Source organism: Chlamydomonas reinhardtii, chromosome 3, assembly GCF_000002595.2.
Source record: "Chlamydomonas reinhardtii strain CC-503 cw92 mt+ chromosome 3, whole genome shotgun sequence".
NCBI lineage: Eukaryota > Viridiplantae > Chlorophyta > Chlorophyceae > Chlamydomonadales > Chlamydomonadaceae > Chlamydomonas > Chlamydomonas reinhardtii.
This window is the reverse complement of record NC_057006.1, coordinates 7,850,212-7,867,753: the sequence shown is the minus strand read 5'-3', so window position 1 is coordinate 7,867,753 and position 17,542 is coordinate 7,850,212. Positions and strand designations below refer to the sequence as shown.

At 64.9% G+C, this 17,542-nt stretch overlaps 3 protein-coding genes across 3 annotated transcripts; 1 reads left to right on the top strand and 2 right to left on the bottom strand.

The window, feature by feature from the left end:
* Window positions 1-1,427: 1,427 nt before the first annotated feature.
* CHLRE_03g202650v5 (uncharacterized protein) lies at window positions 1,428-3,294 on the bottom strand. The gene is made up of 2 exons (XM_043061400.1): window positions 3,121-3,294; window positions 1,428-2,823 (listed from the first exon to the last, which is right to left on the bottom strand). The coding sequence occupies exons 1-2, from the start codon at window positions 3,150-3,152 to the stop codon at window positions 2,004-2,006; spliced, it is 852 nt and encodes a 283-aa protein (XP_042926539.1). The 5' UTR covers window positions 3,153-3,294; the 3' UTR covers window positions 1,428-2,003.
* Window positions 3,295-5,314: 2,020 nt separating this feature from the next.
* Window positions 5,315-9,530, top strand: CHLRE_03g202700v5 (uncharacterized protein). The gene is made up of 2 exons (XM_043061402.1): window positions 5,315-5,510; window positions 5,732-9,530. The coding sequence occupies exon 2, from the start codon at window positions 5,803-5,805 to the stop codon at window positions 7,699-7,701; it is 1,899 nt and encodes a 632-aa protein (XP_042926538.1). The 5' UTR covers window positions 5,315-5,510; window positions 5,732-5,802; the 3' UTR covers window positions 7,702-9,530.
* Window positions 9,531-9,532: 2 nt separating this feature from the next.
* Window positions 9,533-17,514, bottom strand: CHLRE_03g202750v5 (uncharacterized protein). The gene is made up of 7 exons (XM_043061403.1): window positions 15,337-17,514; window positions 14,886-15,161; window positions 13,190-14,677; window positions 12,856-12,990; window positions 11,121-12,556; window positions 10,820-10,937; window positions 9,533-10,537 (listed from the first exon to the last, which is right to left on the bottom strand). Exons 1-7 carry the CDS (start codon window positions 17,320-17,322, stop codon window positions 9,971-9,973), a joined length of 6,006 nt encoding a protein of 2,001 aa, XP_042926537.1. The 5' UTR covers window positions 17,323-17,514; the 3' UTR covers window positions 9,533-9,970.
* Between the last annotated feature and the right edge of the window lie 28 nt (window positions 17,515-17,542).

Here is a 17,542-nt window from a genome sequence, read left to right as displayed (position 1 = left end):
CTGAGTAAAGGGACCCGAGCCATGGGAGGGAAGGGGCCAGAAGGGATTATGTGTGTGTGTGCGATGGGACAGTGGTAAGGCAAGTTGGTAAAGTCCCGTAGGGTGCAGCTGATGCCCAGAACCCAACAAATGGCACACAATTGGCAACGGCAGGGCAGGAGTGCGCGGCTGGTCGAACGCCGGAGTTACTGTACCGACGAGTTGCTGGCTGGCTGGAAGTTTGCTGACGCGCATTCCTCACGCTCCGGGCGCCCGGCCAGGCGATAGCACCACACAGACACACCGCAACGCCACACTCGCGAGGCAGAGCCGCATCGCACCTGCAGGAAGGTGACCAGCGTCCACGGATGAGCACTAGAGGCAGCCGCAGAGAAAATGCAAACGGAATGCAGCAAAGCAATGGCCGGGCGACAGTGTGGCAAGCAGGGACTATGTGGTTTGTCCTGTTTGCGGGGTTTATTATGGTGCCTTGCTGCGTGTTGCCTGCGTACCAGACTGCAGCCAAGCCCACGTAGCTCTCTGCATTCATGCCCACATGGCCCATGCCACGTGCAGTACCGCCGGGATGAGCCATGCAGCCATCGCGCTGTCATCACTATTACGCGGCCTCCCCGATTCCAGTACTTGCATTGCCACACGTATTCATTCCTCCCCATTTACATACTTGCTTTCCGCTCCGTCCACTCCGCCTCCATAGTTCCGTTCCAGCCCGCGCCAGCCCCAACCGCAGCGACAGCCAGCCGCCCAGCCCGCGGTTACTTGCTGTGCTGTTTTGCTTCCTGTCTGGCCCGCTGCTTCCTTCCCGGTTTCTTACGCTTCCACTCACTCCCTCCCTCACATGTGCTGCTGGACGACGGTGGCGCTGGTGTTTTCCAGGTTGGTTTCGGATGCCGCGCGCCCCGCAGCTCCGCTCCGCGCCAGCCCGCCAGCCGTCCGACAGCCTAGCCATCGCAACCTGGTTATATCAGTGATGGGTCGGCGGCGCTCCTCTATTGCCCGTGGCGTTTACCGTCTGGATGAGGTAACATGTCTGCTGTGACCGCCTCCTGCTAACCGGCCTTCTATGCGTGCTAGCGACTACAACTTCTCTTCGTGTCGCGCACATTCGCGTTCGCATTTCGACAGCACTCCGCTATGTGTGTGTGTGTGCGTGCGTGTGTGTGTGTGTGTGTGTGTGTGTGTGTGTGTGTGTGTGTGTGTGTGTGTGTGTGACTACGGTTTCCACGGTTATTCTGCCAGATCACGTGAATCGTGTATCTGGTATACGGTAACCAACGACAGGGCTCTCAATCGAGGGCTGCCGTGACCTGGCGTTTCCCCGGCAGAGCGCAAACAGCTCTGGAGTCCACAGGGTAACGCACTCCGACCCTGTGTGTGTGTGTGTGTGTGTGTGTGTGTGTGTGTGTGTGTGTGTGTGTGTGTGTGTGTGTAACAACGGTTTACAGTTGTTTATCAGATCACGTGATCGTGTATCCGGACAACCCATAGTTGCTAGTGCCAGGAGCGCATTAGCACCTTGTTTGTTGCGCATTAGCCTGGCAGTACATGTCTCCCAAGCCTACGCGTAGCGTTAGACGTCAGTTTGGCCACAGGAGCCGCACCTCCATCTATTGTGGTTAGACACTGATTTGGCCCTAAGAGCCGCATCTCCGTCTATATTGGTGAGACGTCGGTTTGGCTCTAGGAGCCGCACCTCCGTCTATATCAACACTGCTGCGAGCCGGCAGCTGGCCACTATGCATTGTTTGTTCGCCTAGCAAAAAGTCATGTACCGTCCAAGTCCGGCACGTGGCCGCAGCAACCGCAAAACAAGCACCCCGCCGGCACTAGCTACCTTCCCTTCCCCACAGGGCAGAATATGCCTAAGGGCAGCCACAAAGTGAGAGAGAGGATCAATAACCAAAACCGTCTGTGCCCTAGCCCTGCATTCACAACAAGCCTAAGTTCCGCTGGACTTAAAAACACACACAGTGCGCGCCCCTCTCAGTTATCCGCCATGTGCATTACTGCACGGGGTGTACGCAGCGCCGGTCCCCCTCCTCAGTCACGATGTCCGTGCCCCGCCAGTACGGCTGCAGACCCCGTTCCACCAGGCTGTCGAACTGGGCTTGCCGCGCGCGCCTAGCTGCCCGCCCCTCCGGCGTCAGGAAGGGGGCCACCGTCACGCCTGCGGTGTGTTTAATCTGCGCCGCAGCCCTGATGAAGGCCGCCCGCTGATCCCTGGTCACCACTACCTCCACATTCCAAACGCGACCCGCGTTGCTAGCCCGCCACCGACGTTCATACATGCCCATCGAGCCCTCTCCCAGGCCCAGAGCAGAGAAGTCGCCGCGCGCCATCGCCTCCGCCTGCTCGCTGCTTGCGCCACGAAGCAGTATTTTGTTGGCCGCCATCGCCCGTGGCGGCGGCGGCAGGTGTGTGCACGCTTGCGGCTGCGGCGGGTTCGGCCTCGCGGCCTCTCCTGCCGCAGGCGCAGCGTGTGGGGCAGCGGCGGCTTTGGGCCCGCCCGGCGGGGGCGCCGGGCGGCTTGCAGCCGCCGCTGCGGACGATGCGGCACTGGGGGCCAGGCCCTTCCCTCCGCCAGTCTCCACCTCCAGCACGGCCGCTGTCGCGACCGCGAATGTGTTCAGCTGCTGTGTCAGTTGCTGCACGGTGCCCGACAGCTGATCCAGCAGCAAGCTGTGTTTGCGTGCCGCGCGGGCGCGGGCCGTGTGCTCGGCTCGCAGGCCGCGCACCTGGCGCTGCACGAGGGCAATCGCGTTGTCCAGCTTGGCCTCGTCCAATCCGTGCTGGTTGAGTTCGACGTCGGCGCCGATGAACAGGCTGTCCAGTAGCGCCTCCATGTGTGTGTGTGTGTGTGTGTGTGTGTGTGTGTGTGTGTGTGTGTGCGCGCGCGCGCGATGGGACAGGGTTCAGGCTGGTTGGCGAGGTCCCGTAGGGTGCAGCCGACGCCCAGAACCCAACAAATGGCGCACAATTTGCAGCGGCAGAGTAGAAGTGCATGGCTGGTCGAACGCCGGAGTTACTGTACCGACAAGTTGCTGGCTGGCTGGAAGTTTGCTGACGCGCATTCCTCACGCTCCGGGCGCCCGGCCAGGCGATAGCACCACACAGACACACCGCAACGCCACACTCGCGAGGCAGAGCCGCATCGCACCTGCAGGAAGATGACCAGCGTCCACGGATGAGCACCAGAGGCACCGCAGAGAAAATGCAGACAGAATGCAGCAAAGCAGTGGCCAAACGACAGAGTGGCAAGCAGGGGCGAAAACAGGGCGAGGCAAGGCAGAAAAGGAAGCCCGAATGTACGGATGAGTGGCGGGCGAGTCGAATGCGATTGCGAGACAAACACAACCAGAGTGTGAGGAAGCGCCGCGGGTTGGCATTGTGTGTGTGTGTGTGCGTGCGTGTGTGTGTGTGTGTGTGTGTGTGTGTGTTAAAAAACGAAACGAAAGCCCGCCCAGACGACGCCGGAGTTACTTACTGATACCTACCAATTTACCGAGCGTCGCGTGGTTGCCGTCACCCAGGTAGTCATACTTACCCGCGATAAGCCTGTAACCCCACGGGCGACCATTCGGCCTGACCCCGCGATGCACCTGTATGCGTCCATGCTCCGCACCCTGGGCGCGCTAAACAACGTTTACCCAGCACGCCTAATTCCCGTATTCCCGCCCGCTGGTCGTAGTCGAGCTCACCTATAAGCATGGGAATGGAAAGGCATTGGGCGGCAGCACAGAAGTGTCACGGACATGTGAAATGGCAGCGGTGGAAGAGGGCGGCGTGCAGCAAGCAAGCTATCTAATGTCCTAACACGCGTCCCAAAGCCCACCCACTAACTATGCCCGTGAAAGGGAACGAGTCTGGGGCCGCACGGCTGCAAATAGCGCCCGACTGCATGGGGCGCATGGCGGGCGGCGGCTGCAGAGACGCTGGGCCGGGCTGACTCGGCTGGCAGAAAAGGGCGTGTGCCTGTCACCCCCGAACCCGCGCATAACCCGTATCCCGCATGTGTGCGCAAGTGTCAGACACAGGCTGGTGTGTGTGCGTGTGACGCCATGGGCTGGCGGGAGCTGGCCTCCCGCTCCCCACTCCATGGCGGCACCGAGGCTAGGCATGCTCGCGGCCGCAGTGGCCGCGTCGGTGGTTGGGGCAGGCTTGGTGCGCGGGCGGGACAGGCAGGTTGGCAGACCGCGGCGTTACAGCGGTGCGCGCGACGGCGGCTACACGAGACCCCAGACCAAGGCGCAGCGACAAGGCCCACGCTCCCGACACGCCCACCAACGAGCAAACCCTCACAAACCGCAGACCCCTCAGACCACAGGAGACACCCCCACAGACCGGCGGGAGCCCGAAATGAGCCGCCCCCGACACCGGGATTGGCTACGTTACCCGCCCACCAGCAAGGACCGCACACCCACACACCCCGCCAGCCCGGGTCGCGCAAAGGCTCACCAACAGAAACACAAGCAAGTACAACAAACCCCCCCCCACACGTGCACTCAGGCAACCCAAACACCCCCCTGATAGTGCGGTGCCTGGGCTGGACGTCCAGAGGTCCGCGGATCGGTAGGGGGCGTCGAGGCGCGGCGGGCTCCACGGGAGCGGTCACGGTCGCATGATGGTGCCAGCGCGCCGGCGAGGCAGTGCGACCGCGTGGGGGCTGGCTGGTTGCTGGATGAAATACCGCCGTGTAACTTCGTTGAGGGTGCCAGGCGGGGGAGGGGCCGCAGGGGGGCCGGCATGCGCAGCACCGGCAGGGGGCGGGCCGGCGTTGTTGTGGGCAGTGCGTGCCGCGGTGAGGGCAACACGGTCGCGGTAGTACAGGTGAGGGAAGTGAGCCAGCAGTTCAGCGTATTTGTCGTCCAGGCGTTTTGTGTGTGTGTGTGTGTGTGTGTGTGTGTGTGTGTGTGTGTGTGTGTGTGTGTGTGTGTGTGTGTATATGTGTAAGGCGCTAAAAGCAGTCTAAGGCTTGCCGCCATGCGTTGTCCGTTGTGGTCCGACAGGAAAGCTGCAAGCATGCTTAGACACCGGAAGCCAGCCTGAACATGCCACCGCGGGTGCTACACTGCTACGTAGTTTTCCGCGGCGGTTTCGAGGACACTTCCTCAATTTAGGCCAGTTGTAGCACTCACTGGTCAGGACAAAGTGTTTATGACGCATGTGCGGCTTGGGGGCTGGTCGGCAGGGATATCGGGCGGACTGCAGGAGAGACAGGGGCGCCGGAGCCTGGAGCCACTCGGCGGCCATGACGCGCACACAACACGGCCAGTACAACCTGGCCTGCTCGCCACACCGTGGGGGTCATGCTATACGATACATCGCACTATATGATTTCGTGCTATGTTTGGGCGTCGAGGAGTTGGGTATGCTCTTGTGCACGCGAGTGGGAATTCATTCTACCAGTATCTACAAGAGAACATTAGCTGGCGGCCAGTACCAGTACCGACAGGCGTAAGCGCCGCTTGAAGTTTCAAAGGCAATAACTTTCGTCGGGGGCCCTGAGGACGGTGAGACGGAAGTCCCTTGCCCTTGCCTGGCCAACACAACGTTTTGTGCTGGTCGGGTCGTGTTCATGTAGTGAATGAATGCGCCGCATTGTCCTGGTAGCGCGCTCTGGAAGGAAATGGCGCAGGGCGCTAGGGGTCAACCCGCACAGTGTTCGGCTTGCCTGGAGCGGACACTGCATTGCAGGTTTAATATCAAATGCATATACTGGTGTACATTACAGGCTTGTCGGACCTTCCTGGCACGCTGTGCCAGCGGCTGCGAGCTTCCCCGGGCCGGGGTGTTCAGGTGCCGATGCCCTTCAAAGTTGGTCTGCCAAGCGTCGACAACACAGAAGGCACAGGCTCGCACTGCGGATCGCGAGATGACGACAGCTGTTACAGCCCCCGGGGTCTGAAGACGATTGAGTGGTCAGACGCGGACGTTGTGCGCGACGCCCTGGCGTCGCCGAGTGGCCCGGGGCCACGCGTCGCCCCCTCGCCGTTCCCACCAGCGTCAGATGCGGAGCCGGGCCGCAGACGCCGCGCCGCCGGCGACCAATCCTTTGCGGCCGGCGCGATGCTTCTAGACAAGAACCACAGCGTCACGACGGTGGCATTAGCTTCCCAGCGGGCTCAAGCAGCCGACGGCGGCAGCGCTGCCTTACAGCCGGCACCGCTCGCTACTGACTACGCGAGCCCTTTCTCCGGGCAGCAGTACTCCCTGCACACGGCAGTCGCAGCTGCAGCTGCAGCTGAGGGCGAGGCGGCGGCGGCCTCTGAGGCTGACCCCGTCTCCGGCTCGCTACTGTCGTCATACCTTGCCGCGCGGTCCAGCGCCGGCGCCGCGCCCACCAACACCTGCGCCCGCATGGCGTCACGGTTGCACCGCATCAGCATCAACGGCGTGGGGAGCATCATCAGCACCGGTGACGGCATCGTCATGGGCAGCGGCGGCGGGCGCAGCCGTGCGCGGCCGAGCCTGGCGGGCGCAGCAAGCATGGACACTGGCGGCGCCGAGCAGGCCGCCCTGGGCCTGAGTCACGCGCTCTCGACAGCGGCGGCGGCAGACCCCGCTGCTGATGCTGCCCCGCTTGTAGGCAATAGCCCCAGGCTACGACAGCGGCGCGCGACGGACGGCTACCGGCCGCCGGCGGCTGACGACGCCAGGCCGGCGGCACCGGGCCCCGGAGATCGGCGACGGCCTCGTGTGTCTGGTGCTGGCAGCCTCGCCGCTATGTCCCTGGACGCCGGAATTGTTGCCGTTTCAGCCGCCGCCTCTGCTGGCTGGTCGCCGCCGCCGCCGCTAGCTGCTCGCGGCAGCCACCTAAACCCACAGCTGTTGCTGCACCAACAGCCATCCAGCGAGACAAAGCTGCCTGCGCTGCCCTTGGCTGGCGCCGCCTCTTACCGGGCCAGCGCGGACGGCTCAGGCTCCTTTGGTGGCATGCGCCCTCGTGCGCCCGCCCACTCCCTGTTCACGGACACCAAGGAAGAAATGACAGCGGCAGCCGCATCGGCGGCGGCGCAACTGCCGGCTCCCGTAGCGGCCCCGCCGGCGGTGGTGTCTTCGCCACTGCCGCTGCTAGGTGTGGAGGGCAAGGGCTGGGCATTGCGATCCCCGAGCCGCAAGCATGCTATGCAGCCCTCACCGCGCCGCTCCGGCAGCGGCGCGGTGGGCTTCTTTCAAAGCGGCGCGGAGGTGCCGGCGCCGCCGCGCACCGCTGCGGCACCAACTTCCCTGGCGTCGCCCTCAGCTGCGGGCGCCGAGCTGTGGATGGCGGGGCTGGTGTCACCGCCGCCGGCGCCGCCGCCGGCACCGCCGCTGCGCGGTGGCCGCAGCGGCAAGCACCTCCGCACCATGGGCGGCGCGCCCGTGTCGCCATCCGCGTCACCCCACTACACGGGCTTCGGTGTAAACGGCTACAGGTACAGCGGCAGTAGTCATGCATTCAGCGCCCATGGCACCACCACCGCTGCCGCTGCCGCAGCGCCTGACGGCGCCGTCTCCGGCGGCGGGAGCGCCGTCGCCGCCGCCGCGGCAACGGGCAGTAGGTCCGCTGCGGCGTTGCTGGCGGATGCGCGCGAGCTGCGGCAGCTGAGTCGGGCGGTGAGCTCACGTGTGCTGGGTTCGGCGCTGGCGGCGGCGGACGCAGCGGAGCGGCGGGCTGGGCTGTCGACCTACTCGCTGCCGCCGGCTTCCCTAGGGCCTTGAGCCGGTGTGTGCGGCCTTGAGAAGGGCCGTGCAGGTGGGCCTGTGGGAACGTGGCTGGGGCATTGAGGCCGGCTGCGGTTAGGGCGTGTCCTAGGGTGCGGTATTGGAAGGCTTTGCTTGAGGGAGCGGAGACTTGAGCTTTGTTCTGCTGCAAGGCAGGTGAAGCAGGCTGGAGCAGAGCATGCGTGCGCATAGGTGGGGCAAAGAAATGCGGCGGGATTCGTTTGCCCAAGCCCAGCAAACTGGTCCCCATTTTCAACAAAGCAGGGGGGTAGCGGTCTATGGAAGCCATAGTCACTTGCTCACATGGGGTTCAGCCAGGACTCGGAATACGGGTGTGGCTTCATCTCGAGGTCCGACGGGTTAAGTCGGGTACCATCGCACGGATGCTACTTGTTAAGTGCATTCACACGCAATCATACTTATCATACATGCGCGGGTCTACCAATGCGTCTTCTAGCTGCTAAACGGTTTCCATCTTTCAAGTACTTGTGTGTGGTGGCAAGCGCCTATGCTGCGCTCCTCCTCGTCTACGCCGTCCAATGAAATGGGGTCTGGGAAAACGCAGTGCTGCCGGCTACGGACGTGCCGGCGTGCGCAGGTAGGGAGGCGCACACGCGCGATCGAGGGGGCGTGCCTTGTGCTGGCAGGTTGTGGGACATGTATAGTAGGCTTCGAATGTTATGGTACATACAATGCAGGGCGGGGGCAAATTATCTCTTGGTACGCCATGAAAGGCGAGCAAGAGCGAGGGTAATGACGTGCACAGCGATACGGCGATGAGTCAATCGTGTTGGGCAGGGATGACGCTACGCACGGAATGAAACTGTACGGCGTCTTACATGGCATCCATGCATGTACCGTTTTCCTTTGACGCTACCCACAACATTCATATAATGCATGTGCGCTGACGTGGGGGCTGTGACAGCGCGATTGCCTTTAAACGCGATGCACCGACAAGTGTTTGGCGGGAGGCAGGCGTGGCGTAGGTGGTGGTGTGGCGTGAAGGTGCGGTGCGGCGAGCGCTCGGCATGCACCGAAAAGAGGTGCAAATTGACGGATGTACAGGCGGCTGCTACAGTGGGATTCTCGCCTTTGTCAGTCCGGCCGCGCCGCAGCCGGGGGCCGCGGGTGCTGGTACCTGAATCCCGCGAGGCCGGGTGGTGGTGTCTTGAAGGCTCTGCGTGTTGTGTATGACAAGGCGCAAGGATGGGCACGACGCACCTGATGCGTGACGGGTGCAGCGGCCCGTGTGTGTAGGCGAGGCGAGGCGGTTAAGGTGCTCGTGCGTGCGCGCTTAGCGAGGCATGTTGCAAGGGGCCTGCCTGGGCCTGCGTTCAGTGCTTGTCACTACGAATGGGGGATCACCAGGGGTGTGCCCTATCTGCTGACGCTTCTGGTGTGCATGGTACGCCCCATATCCGTGCTGTAGAGCTCATACACGGTATTGGTGCAAGGCGGATTGTATACCAACGGGTGATATGTCGCATGATGCGCATGTTCGCATGATGGTGTCTGAGTTAGCCTGAGCGCTGCGGTGCTAGTGGCTGTGTCTCATGGCTGTTATGGCCGCAGCGGTGGGTGAGACTGCCGGAGAACTGCGGGATCACAGGACACTCGCAGATTGCGATAAGAGGAGAGGGAGCGGTGCCCAGGTGAAGCCGTCCAGGGTAGGTGTGTGGCGGTGTGAGGAGCTGTTCGGGCGGGGCGGATTCGTTAATCCTAGCCCTTTTACACCGTTCCGGTCAGGGCAGGTTCCGCGCTGACCTGCCAGGCGCTGTACCATTTACTGCCATACTTCCTTGTCCAGGGCCTCACCAGTTCCATGAAGCTATGGAACCAGCATCAGGCCGCAGCCACAGCCCTGACCACTCCCTGCTAGTGCAAGACTGAAACCCATGACCCACACGGTTCGGCAGCTACCAGCCCCAACAGCTGCCAGCCCCAGTACAGTACCCGCGCACAAGCGCCCGTACGCACACCGCTTGCCCGGCACAAGCACACACACATACACACACACGCTCATCCCGCCACTTGCCAACCCGCGCATTCTCAAGATTACCAGCTCGGACATTCAATTGCCAACATTTCCGGCTCCCTCACGTACAGTACTATCTCGTCGGGTTGGACATCCTGCTCCGCGTTGTGGCCTGGTTGTTGTTTGAGCATCCGCCTGGATCATACTGCACAGGGCCCCAGCCAAGTCGCCCCTGAGTGCGGAAAGCGCTAAAAAGGCGAATGCAGCGACCGCGTGTGGCTATCGTGACGTTCATCGCGGCTTCTTCTTCTTGTCCCCCTTCTTTTGCAACGAGCTAGACGGTGTCTGCAGCACCTCCCACCGCGGGAGCGCCGGTGCCGCTGACGCAGCTGACTTCGCCTTCGACCCCGCCCCCGCCCCCGGCCCCGCCCCTAGCGGGGCCTCCAGAAGCAGCAGCTCCATGGAAAAGCGCTCCAGTGCGCCTGTGTCGCTGCCAATCGCGCTGATGAACTCCTGCAGCCGCGCCTCTGTTTTTGTGCGCTGTTCCTTGGCGTTGTTCAGCATCGAGCCACCCACGGCATCCCACGCGCGTGCGTGCGACCACATTCCTTCGCGGCCCTCCGCCACCTGAGTCAGTGAACCAAAAGCATTATGGCTGGCGTGCGCAGCTCTGATCAGCTCCGCCGCCGCTGTTATGCAGCGGTTGCCAGCGTCGACGCTGGCCTGGCCGTCGGAGCTGTTGCTGTTGCCTCCGGCCGGTCCTTTTTCTGGCCGCTGCTGCGCATCTCCCTCGACGTTGTACTGTACGATGGCGACGAGGACGTCGAGCTTGCCCTCCTTCTGCACGTCGGCACGTACCTGCGGGGCGCGCGGATCACGGGCCTGACCAGATGCAGGCGGTGCGGGCCGGGGCCGGGCCCAGGGTATGAATGTATGATCCGGGGCCGGAGCCGGGGCGCAGCGGCACGCCCTGGGCTGGGACCAGGGTGCTCACGTACAACAGCACCCCCATCAAGCCCGGCCTTGCTGGCCACATGCACAACACGTATGCCAGACGCTCAGGAGGTGTCGCCAACGCGTCTCGGCTGCCGTACCGCATCATCCGCCGCGGCAGCCCCGCCCCTTGGCGCCCTTCCTCACCTTGGCACAAAGCTGCATGGCGTGTGCAATGCCGGTCATGCCGTAGGCGATCACCCGCACCGCGCCCTGCTGCTTCTTGACCAGCTGTTGCCGTACAGAGCGTAGGAAGTCGGCGGGCCTGGGGCAACATGGCCGGTGGTTGAACAGCAGTTTCAACGGCACGCGCGAGCTTCTGGATGGTGACTGAACGCGCGCGCCCCAATGTCACCACGTCCACGTGCCCGTAAACCGCCCTCCATTATTCCCTTTACCCTGCCCCTTGCAACCTGTGGCAAGCCCCGCACGGCCCCGTTGCACCCACTTCATGGCCTCGGAGCGAATGAGAATCTCATGGGCCTTGATCCGGTCCCACAACAGCGTGCCAGGCATCCAGGTGTCCTTCTTAATCTGAACAGGCACACGCCGCGTTTTAAAGCCCCAGAACCGCAGCGCGCCGCTGCTGCTTCCGGCGGCGTTGCCGGCGGCACTGCTGCTACTGCTGTCAGCTGGCTCCAGGTAGAAGGTGAAGCCGTAGGGTCTGCAAATCGTTTCCCCAAGGAACAGCAGCATCGCCGCCACCTGTGCGGCGCCCGCCACCGTCACCTCCGGCAGCGCCGCCGGCATTGTCGCCAATGCCTCCGCCGCCGCCGCCTTCTCCGCCGCCGCCAGTGCTTGCTCCGCCGCCCTGGCTGCGAGCGCCTTCGCCTTATCGTCAGGCTCCACCCTGGCCGCTCTGATTGCGTCCTTGGCGGCGTTTTTGGCCGTCAATACCAGCCTGTAGCAATCGGTGGCGAAGGGGCTCAGGGCCACGATGGGCAGCAGCACTTGGTCGACCAGGTCCGGCACGGAGGTGGAGGCCGTCCACAGCCCCCGCCTCAGGCCGGGCTGAGGCTGGAGCTGCCGGCTCATAGGACGCGGCGGCGGCGGCGGCAGCGGCGGCGGCAGTGGCGGTGGCGGCGGGATCAAGGGGTGCTGCAGCCAGCTGATGCTGGCGCCGCTGGTGGTGCCGTCATCTGCACCACCGCCTCCGGCGCCGCCAACACCCCACATGCGCTCCATCAATGCGTTGGCCTGCCCCTGCTGCGCCGCCTCCTTCCACGCCTCTGCTCCAGCCGCTCCGACGGCGCGAGCCGCTGAGAAGACGTCGTCATCATCGTCGTCGTCGTCCGAGTCACTCTCGAAGTCATCCATGTCATACTCTTCATCGTCGTTGTGGTCGTCATACAATATGTTCTGCCCGCGTGTCAGCCAGCGGATTGCCGCAAAAGCCACCGCCTGACGCGCTACTGTGATGCTGCGGCCTGCACTGCCACCGCCGCCGCCGACGGTGACGCTGCTGTTGATCGCAACGCCGCCGCCCGCAGCCGCGTCGCCGCTCTCTGCAGCCGTCACTCTCTCCTCCTGTGCGAGACGGCCGCACTCCGCCAGCGCCACCGCCACCTCTGGCGCCGTGCACCACATGGCGTACAGCTGCTCCGCCGCCGCCGCCAGCCGCTCTTGGACCGCAGGGTTACTGGAGGCCGGCGGCTGCAGCGGCCCTGCTACCGGTGCCGAAGCCGGCATGGGCGGAGCCACCGGGTTCTGGCAACCGGGGCTGCAGAAGGGGCCCATGATTTCGGGCTCGGGAGGCAGCAGCAGCGGCGAAGGCACGAAGGCGAAGAGCGAGAAGGCGGTGAGGGCGGCGTGGGCGAGGGCCGGCAGGCCGTCAATGCGGTGCAGCCAGTCCGACACGCCGTAGCCCGTGCCTGTGATGAAGGCCTGCGCGGTGCGTGTGGCCGTGTGGAAACAAAAGGAGGGCGCACGATACTTGAGGTCGTGGGAAGGCAGGCGCGTCGCACGTGCGCAGCAAGGGCAGTCACCGCCAGGAGGCGCCCACCCCTGCCTGACCGCCAACCTCCAACCTTCAACTCCAACCTCCAAGCCAGCCTGCCCTACTTGCTGGCTCTTCACTGCACAGTTCTGCGGACTACCGGAAGCAGGCACGCAGGCACGCTCTGTGAGCCCCTTGTTCTGCGATCGCTCGCGGGGGGACCCGTGCCGTGCCTTGCCGTACTCACGTGCAGGGCGGTAGCGCCGCGCAGCTTCACCTCCGCGCCCGACGCCACCACAGCCGTCAGCTTCAGGCAGCTGTCCGGCAGACCAGACACCAGCGGCATGAGCGCCACCAGACCCAGCAGCGCCAGACCAGCCACCTGTGTGCGGCGGCGTTGTGAGCGAACCAGGCAGGCCGTGAGGCGCATCGTGCACGCGGCGTACCCGGCACAAACCCGACACGCCACTACGGACCTTGCCCTGTGTGCCCGTGCCATGCTCGCGTCAGCCCGTGCCGTGCTATCCTCTCACACCCACATCCTCTTCTAGCACACACGGCACACACGACCCGCTTCTCACCTCGTTCAGCTGCTCATACTGCCCCTTCTTGTCCATGCCCCCGGCAAGGAGCTCCACCAGCTTGTCGGTATCCAAGCCACCTCCCGCCGCGCCTGCCAGATCCATCAACGCGCCGAGCATGCTTTGCAGCGAGGGAGGCGGGCCGGCCGCCATGAGCGCCGCCTGCTTCGCCAGCGAGCCCCAGCTCCCCGGCAGCGCACCGAGCAGCGACGGGCGCAGCTGGCCCAACACGCCGTTGAACCCCGCCAGGTGGTTTGCACCGGCGCCGCCGCCGCTGCCGCTGCCGCCGCCGCCGCCCGGCAGGGCAGGAGTGGCCACAGCGGCTGCGGTGGCGGCCGGCGCCGCCGGAGGCAGTAGGGACCGCGCCAATACGCGCTCGCACGCGAGCCGCTGCTCCGGTGACGCGCCCGACGCCACCCAGCCGCTGTAAGTAGCCGCCACCGCCTCCGCACGCGGCGCGCCCACCACCCTCCGCACTACTGCCTCCGTGAGCCTGATCGCCGCCTCCGCCCTCGCCTCCCGCGGCGCCCGAGTCGAGCCCAGCAGCTCATCGAGCTCTTCGCCGCTGCGGTCGCGCTTGGGCCACGCCATTTCACCGGAGCTGAAGCCCTGGTGCACCTGCACCGCCAGCTGCAGCGCCGCACACATGCTGGCGGACTCGCGGGTCGACGGCGACGGCTGTGGATCCAGATCCAGCAGATTCAACTGCTGCATTGGCTCGACCCAGCTGGGGCCCGGCAGCGTGGCGCTGGGAGCCACGCTGGACACGGCGTCGGCTGAAGGCTCCGGGCCGTACAGTATGCGGCGGATGGCCGGCAGAGCTTCTCGCGGCCCGCCGGTGGGCAGGCGGCTGACACGCGCGCCCCACACGCAGTCCAGCAGCATGCGCGGCTGGTGCGCACGCATGGGGAGCACCACACTCATCGAGGGCGCACCGGGCTGGTCGGGGAGCAGCGCGGGCGTGGGAACGCCGGCCGCAAGCGGCAGGTCTGGCAGCTGGTCCCGATGCCCCGAGCCCAGCAGTGGCTTGGGTTTGGGCTGCCCGGCCCCCAGATCGAGCACGCGCCGGGTAGGGCGGCAAGGCCGCGCGTCCCCGGCGCTATTGATACAGCCGTAGTCACCGTTGCCGCTGCTGCCATTGCTGCCGCTACTGCCAGCTGCGTCTGCGCCCAGGAACAGGCACAGCGCCTCCTCAGCCAGTGGCGCCGGGTTGCCACGCCGCTGTACGACAATCCGCAGCCGGGTCAGCGCCAGAGCGTACGGCCGCACGTGCTGCGGCTCCCGCAGTACGGCAGCCAAGAACGCCAGGTGCGGCTCCGTGTACCGCCGCGGCACCTGCAGCGGCGCCGCCATGGCGGCGTCTCCGACGGAGCTGGGCGGCGGTACGGACAGCGCCGCCGCCGATGTAGGGCCGTACGCGAGCAGGTAGTAGAGGGGCACGGGAGATAGGCCGCCAAAAAGCAGCGTCCTCGCCTCGGGTTGAAAGTCCTATGCAAGGATATGGTGGCGATACAAGCAGCAAATGGGGTGAGCCAAGCTGGGACCATGTCGTGCGAAGTAATGCAAGGGCATTGTGGTGACTGTGGTTGTGTACCGTATGACAGCGAGCAGACCGTCACAAACCTCTGGCGCTGCCCCGCGCTGTCTACGCCCCGCCGCTCCCTGATGCTGTGATGCAGCAGGCACCCAAACCCACCTCGTTAGCTGCCTCCTGCATCGCTAGCAGCAACAACGGCAGGAATGCGCACGCCAGCGGGTGCGGCACACCCAGCACGCCCCGCGCGCCGAGACCCTGCCCGCTGCCACTCTTGCCGCCGCCGCCGCCATAGCCTCCGAAGCCGTCCTCTCCGCCGTCACCGCCCAGGCCCGCATCTACAGGCAAGCAGCCGGCCTGCCAGTAGCTGCCTTCTTGCGCGACCGCCGCTTGACTGTCAACTAGAAACTCCAGGCCCAGAGTTGCGGCTGCTAGCACCTGTCGCAGGCAGGAAACACACAGGCAATAAGAGGGATTCGCAGGCAGAAACGGCTGCGCACGCACTGGAAAAGAGCCGACTTGCGTGCAAACAGAACAGCAAGCGCTAGGATCCGAACGACGTCGGCATCCCGCAGTGCCGCGTGCCGCATTACACTGCCGGCGTCACACCCACCTCTTGCACTGCCGCTGCCTCGCCGGTATCGCCTGGGGCCGCCCATCCAGCAGTGGCCTCTGCCTCGGCGTCCGACTTTGCGAAGGCCAGGAGGTCCAACCACAGCTTCAAGTGCTGCAAGTGCTGCTCCAACCACCATGTAGCCGCCCGCTGCTTTGGATTCCGGCGGGCGTCATCTGGGTCAGCCGAGCTCACAACGCCCTCGCAAAGGCTGTTCAGCCCAGCCTTAGCTGTCATCAGCAGCCCGGCCGCGTGAGATGTCAGGTTCATCCCGAGTTGTCCAAAAAGTGAACTGTTATGACCACTGGCGAGCGCTGCGTTGCTGCTGATACAGATATAATCAAAGTAAGCGGCCGCGGACAGGCCGCAGCGCCCCTTCATCGCGTCCGTTGCACGGCGGGCGTCCGCCGCCGCGCGGCTCGCCTGTGCATCCCGCAGAGCCGCCGCTCGGCCCTGCACGTACGCCTGCTGTTGTGACGCCCGCGCGCTGCAACCCGCCAGCGCTTCCCTAGCCGCCATGTCCGCCCGGGCCTGGGCAAGGTGCACCGCCGCCTGCTGTCCGTAGGGATCGTCCTCAATCTCCAACCCACCCGCCTCCGCTGCTGCTGCCCCCGCCGCTGCTGCCGCCCCTGCCGCTGTCCCCGCAGGCTCGCCGCCGGCATCGATGGTGCCGCCAAGCAGCCGACGCCGTACGCGCTGCGCATGTGGCACCAGGGCCGCCACCGGCCCGCTCAGTCCCTCCTGCGCCCGCCGCTCCAGCCGCTCAACCGCTGCCGCCGCCCATGGCTGCTGCCGCTCGTCGCCGCCGATGGGGGCGGCGCCGTAGGTCCGCCAGCTGGGCACAGCGCCAGTGCCCGGACGACCCCCAGGCACCCGGCCCAGCCCCTGCCCCTGCTCTATATCAAAATCCGGATCCCATTTTGTATCCAGATTCAAACCCAGGCCCGCTTCAAATGGATCCGCATCCGGCCCAGCCTCGAGACGCTCCCACTGCTTCCGCTGCCCGTAGTCCACAGTTTTGTCCGAGTCGTCCGAGTCCGCGTCGCTAGCCACTGCGAACAGGTCACGGCCGCTGCCCCAGATCCTGTGCTTGTCCCCAGGGCGGCTCTTGCCGTGCTCGGCGGTGCTGAATCCAGGAAAGTCCGCCTCACCCAGCCCAAGCCCAGCCTCCCCACCCCGCCACCTGAGCAGCCCCGGGTGAGACATGGCGTTGCCGCCGCCGCTGCGGGCCGCGGCCGCTGCCAGAAGCTGCTGCTGGCTTGAAGCGGCTTGCGCCGCCATGGCGGCCGCAGCCTTGCCGAACTCGGAACCCGAGGTGGGGATGGCGCCGGCGGGGCGGAGCGTGGGCATGTGCGGGAGAGGGTAGCCTGCCAGGGCGCTGGGGGTGCTGGCGGCGGTGGTGGTGCCCTGATACGTGCCGTCGTTGAGGATGTCCGGAAAATGCTTCAGTATGTCGGTGATGTAGTCCTTAGCGTGGGTAGGCTCCACCAGCTTCGCTGTGGACGCCGCCTCCTCCTGCTCGCGGGCGCGCAGGTGCGCCCATGGCAGCCGCTGTGCGACGGCTGGGGGGCGGCTGCTAAGGCCTGCCACTGGCTGAGAAGCAGCGCCCGACCCTGATGGCGCCGGCCCAGCGCCCCCTCCGCTGGAAGAGGAGGCAGCGGCGGAGCCTGCGGAGGCCTCAGCGGCGCGCACGAGAGCTGAGGTGTGTTTCGCACGGCTTGCAGCGTCTAGCACGGGCGCGAGTGCAGTTGGGTGGTGGCGGCGAAGCGTGGTTACTGCACGCAGCTGTGATGGTCCCAGCGCGCAGGGCGCTGGCTCGGAGAGGGCTTCTGGCTGCGCGCCTTGTTGTGCGATCGACTTCCAATTTGTCTCCTCCTTGGGTTGCTGCTCCTTGTCCTCCTCGGGTTGCTCCGGTACAGTCTCTATGAGATTGAGAAGCCGCCGTCGCCCAGAAAGGGCAGCGAGAGCAGCGAAAGGTGCGGGCATGGCGGGACTAAAATGCGCGCGAAATACAAGCGTTAAGGTTTAACTGCCATCGCGATCTGCTGCCATCTCTGGTTATTGATTCTGGTGAGCCGGTTCGCCTTGTGTAGAATTCTTTGCAGCAATCGTTTGACAAGCGAGGATTCGCGGAAAGCCAAGCGGTTGCTTTGACAACTTGATGAAGACAAAGGTAGTGCATAGAGGTTTTTTTATGTCGGGTCAG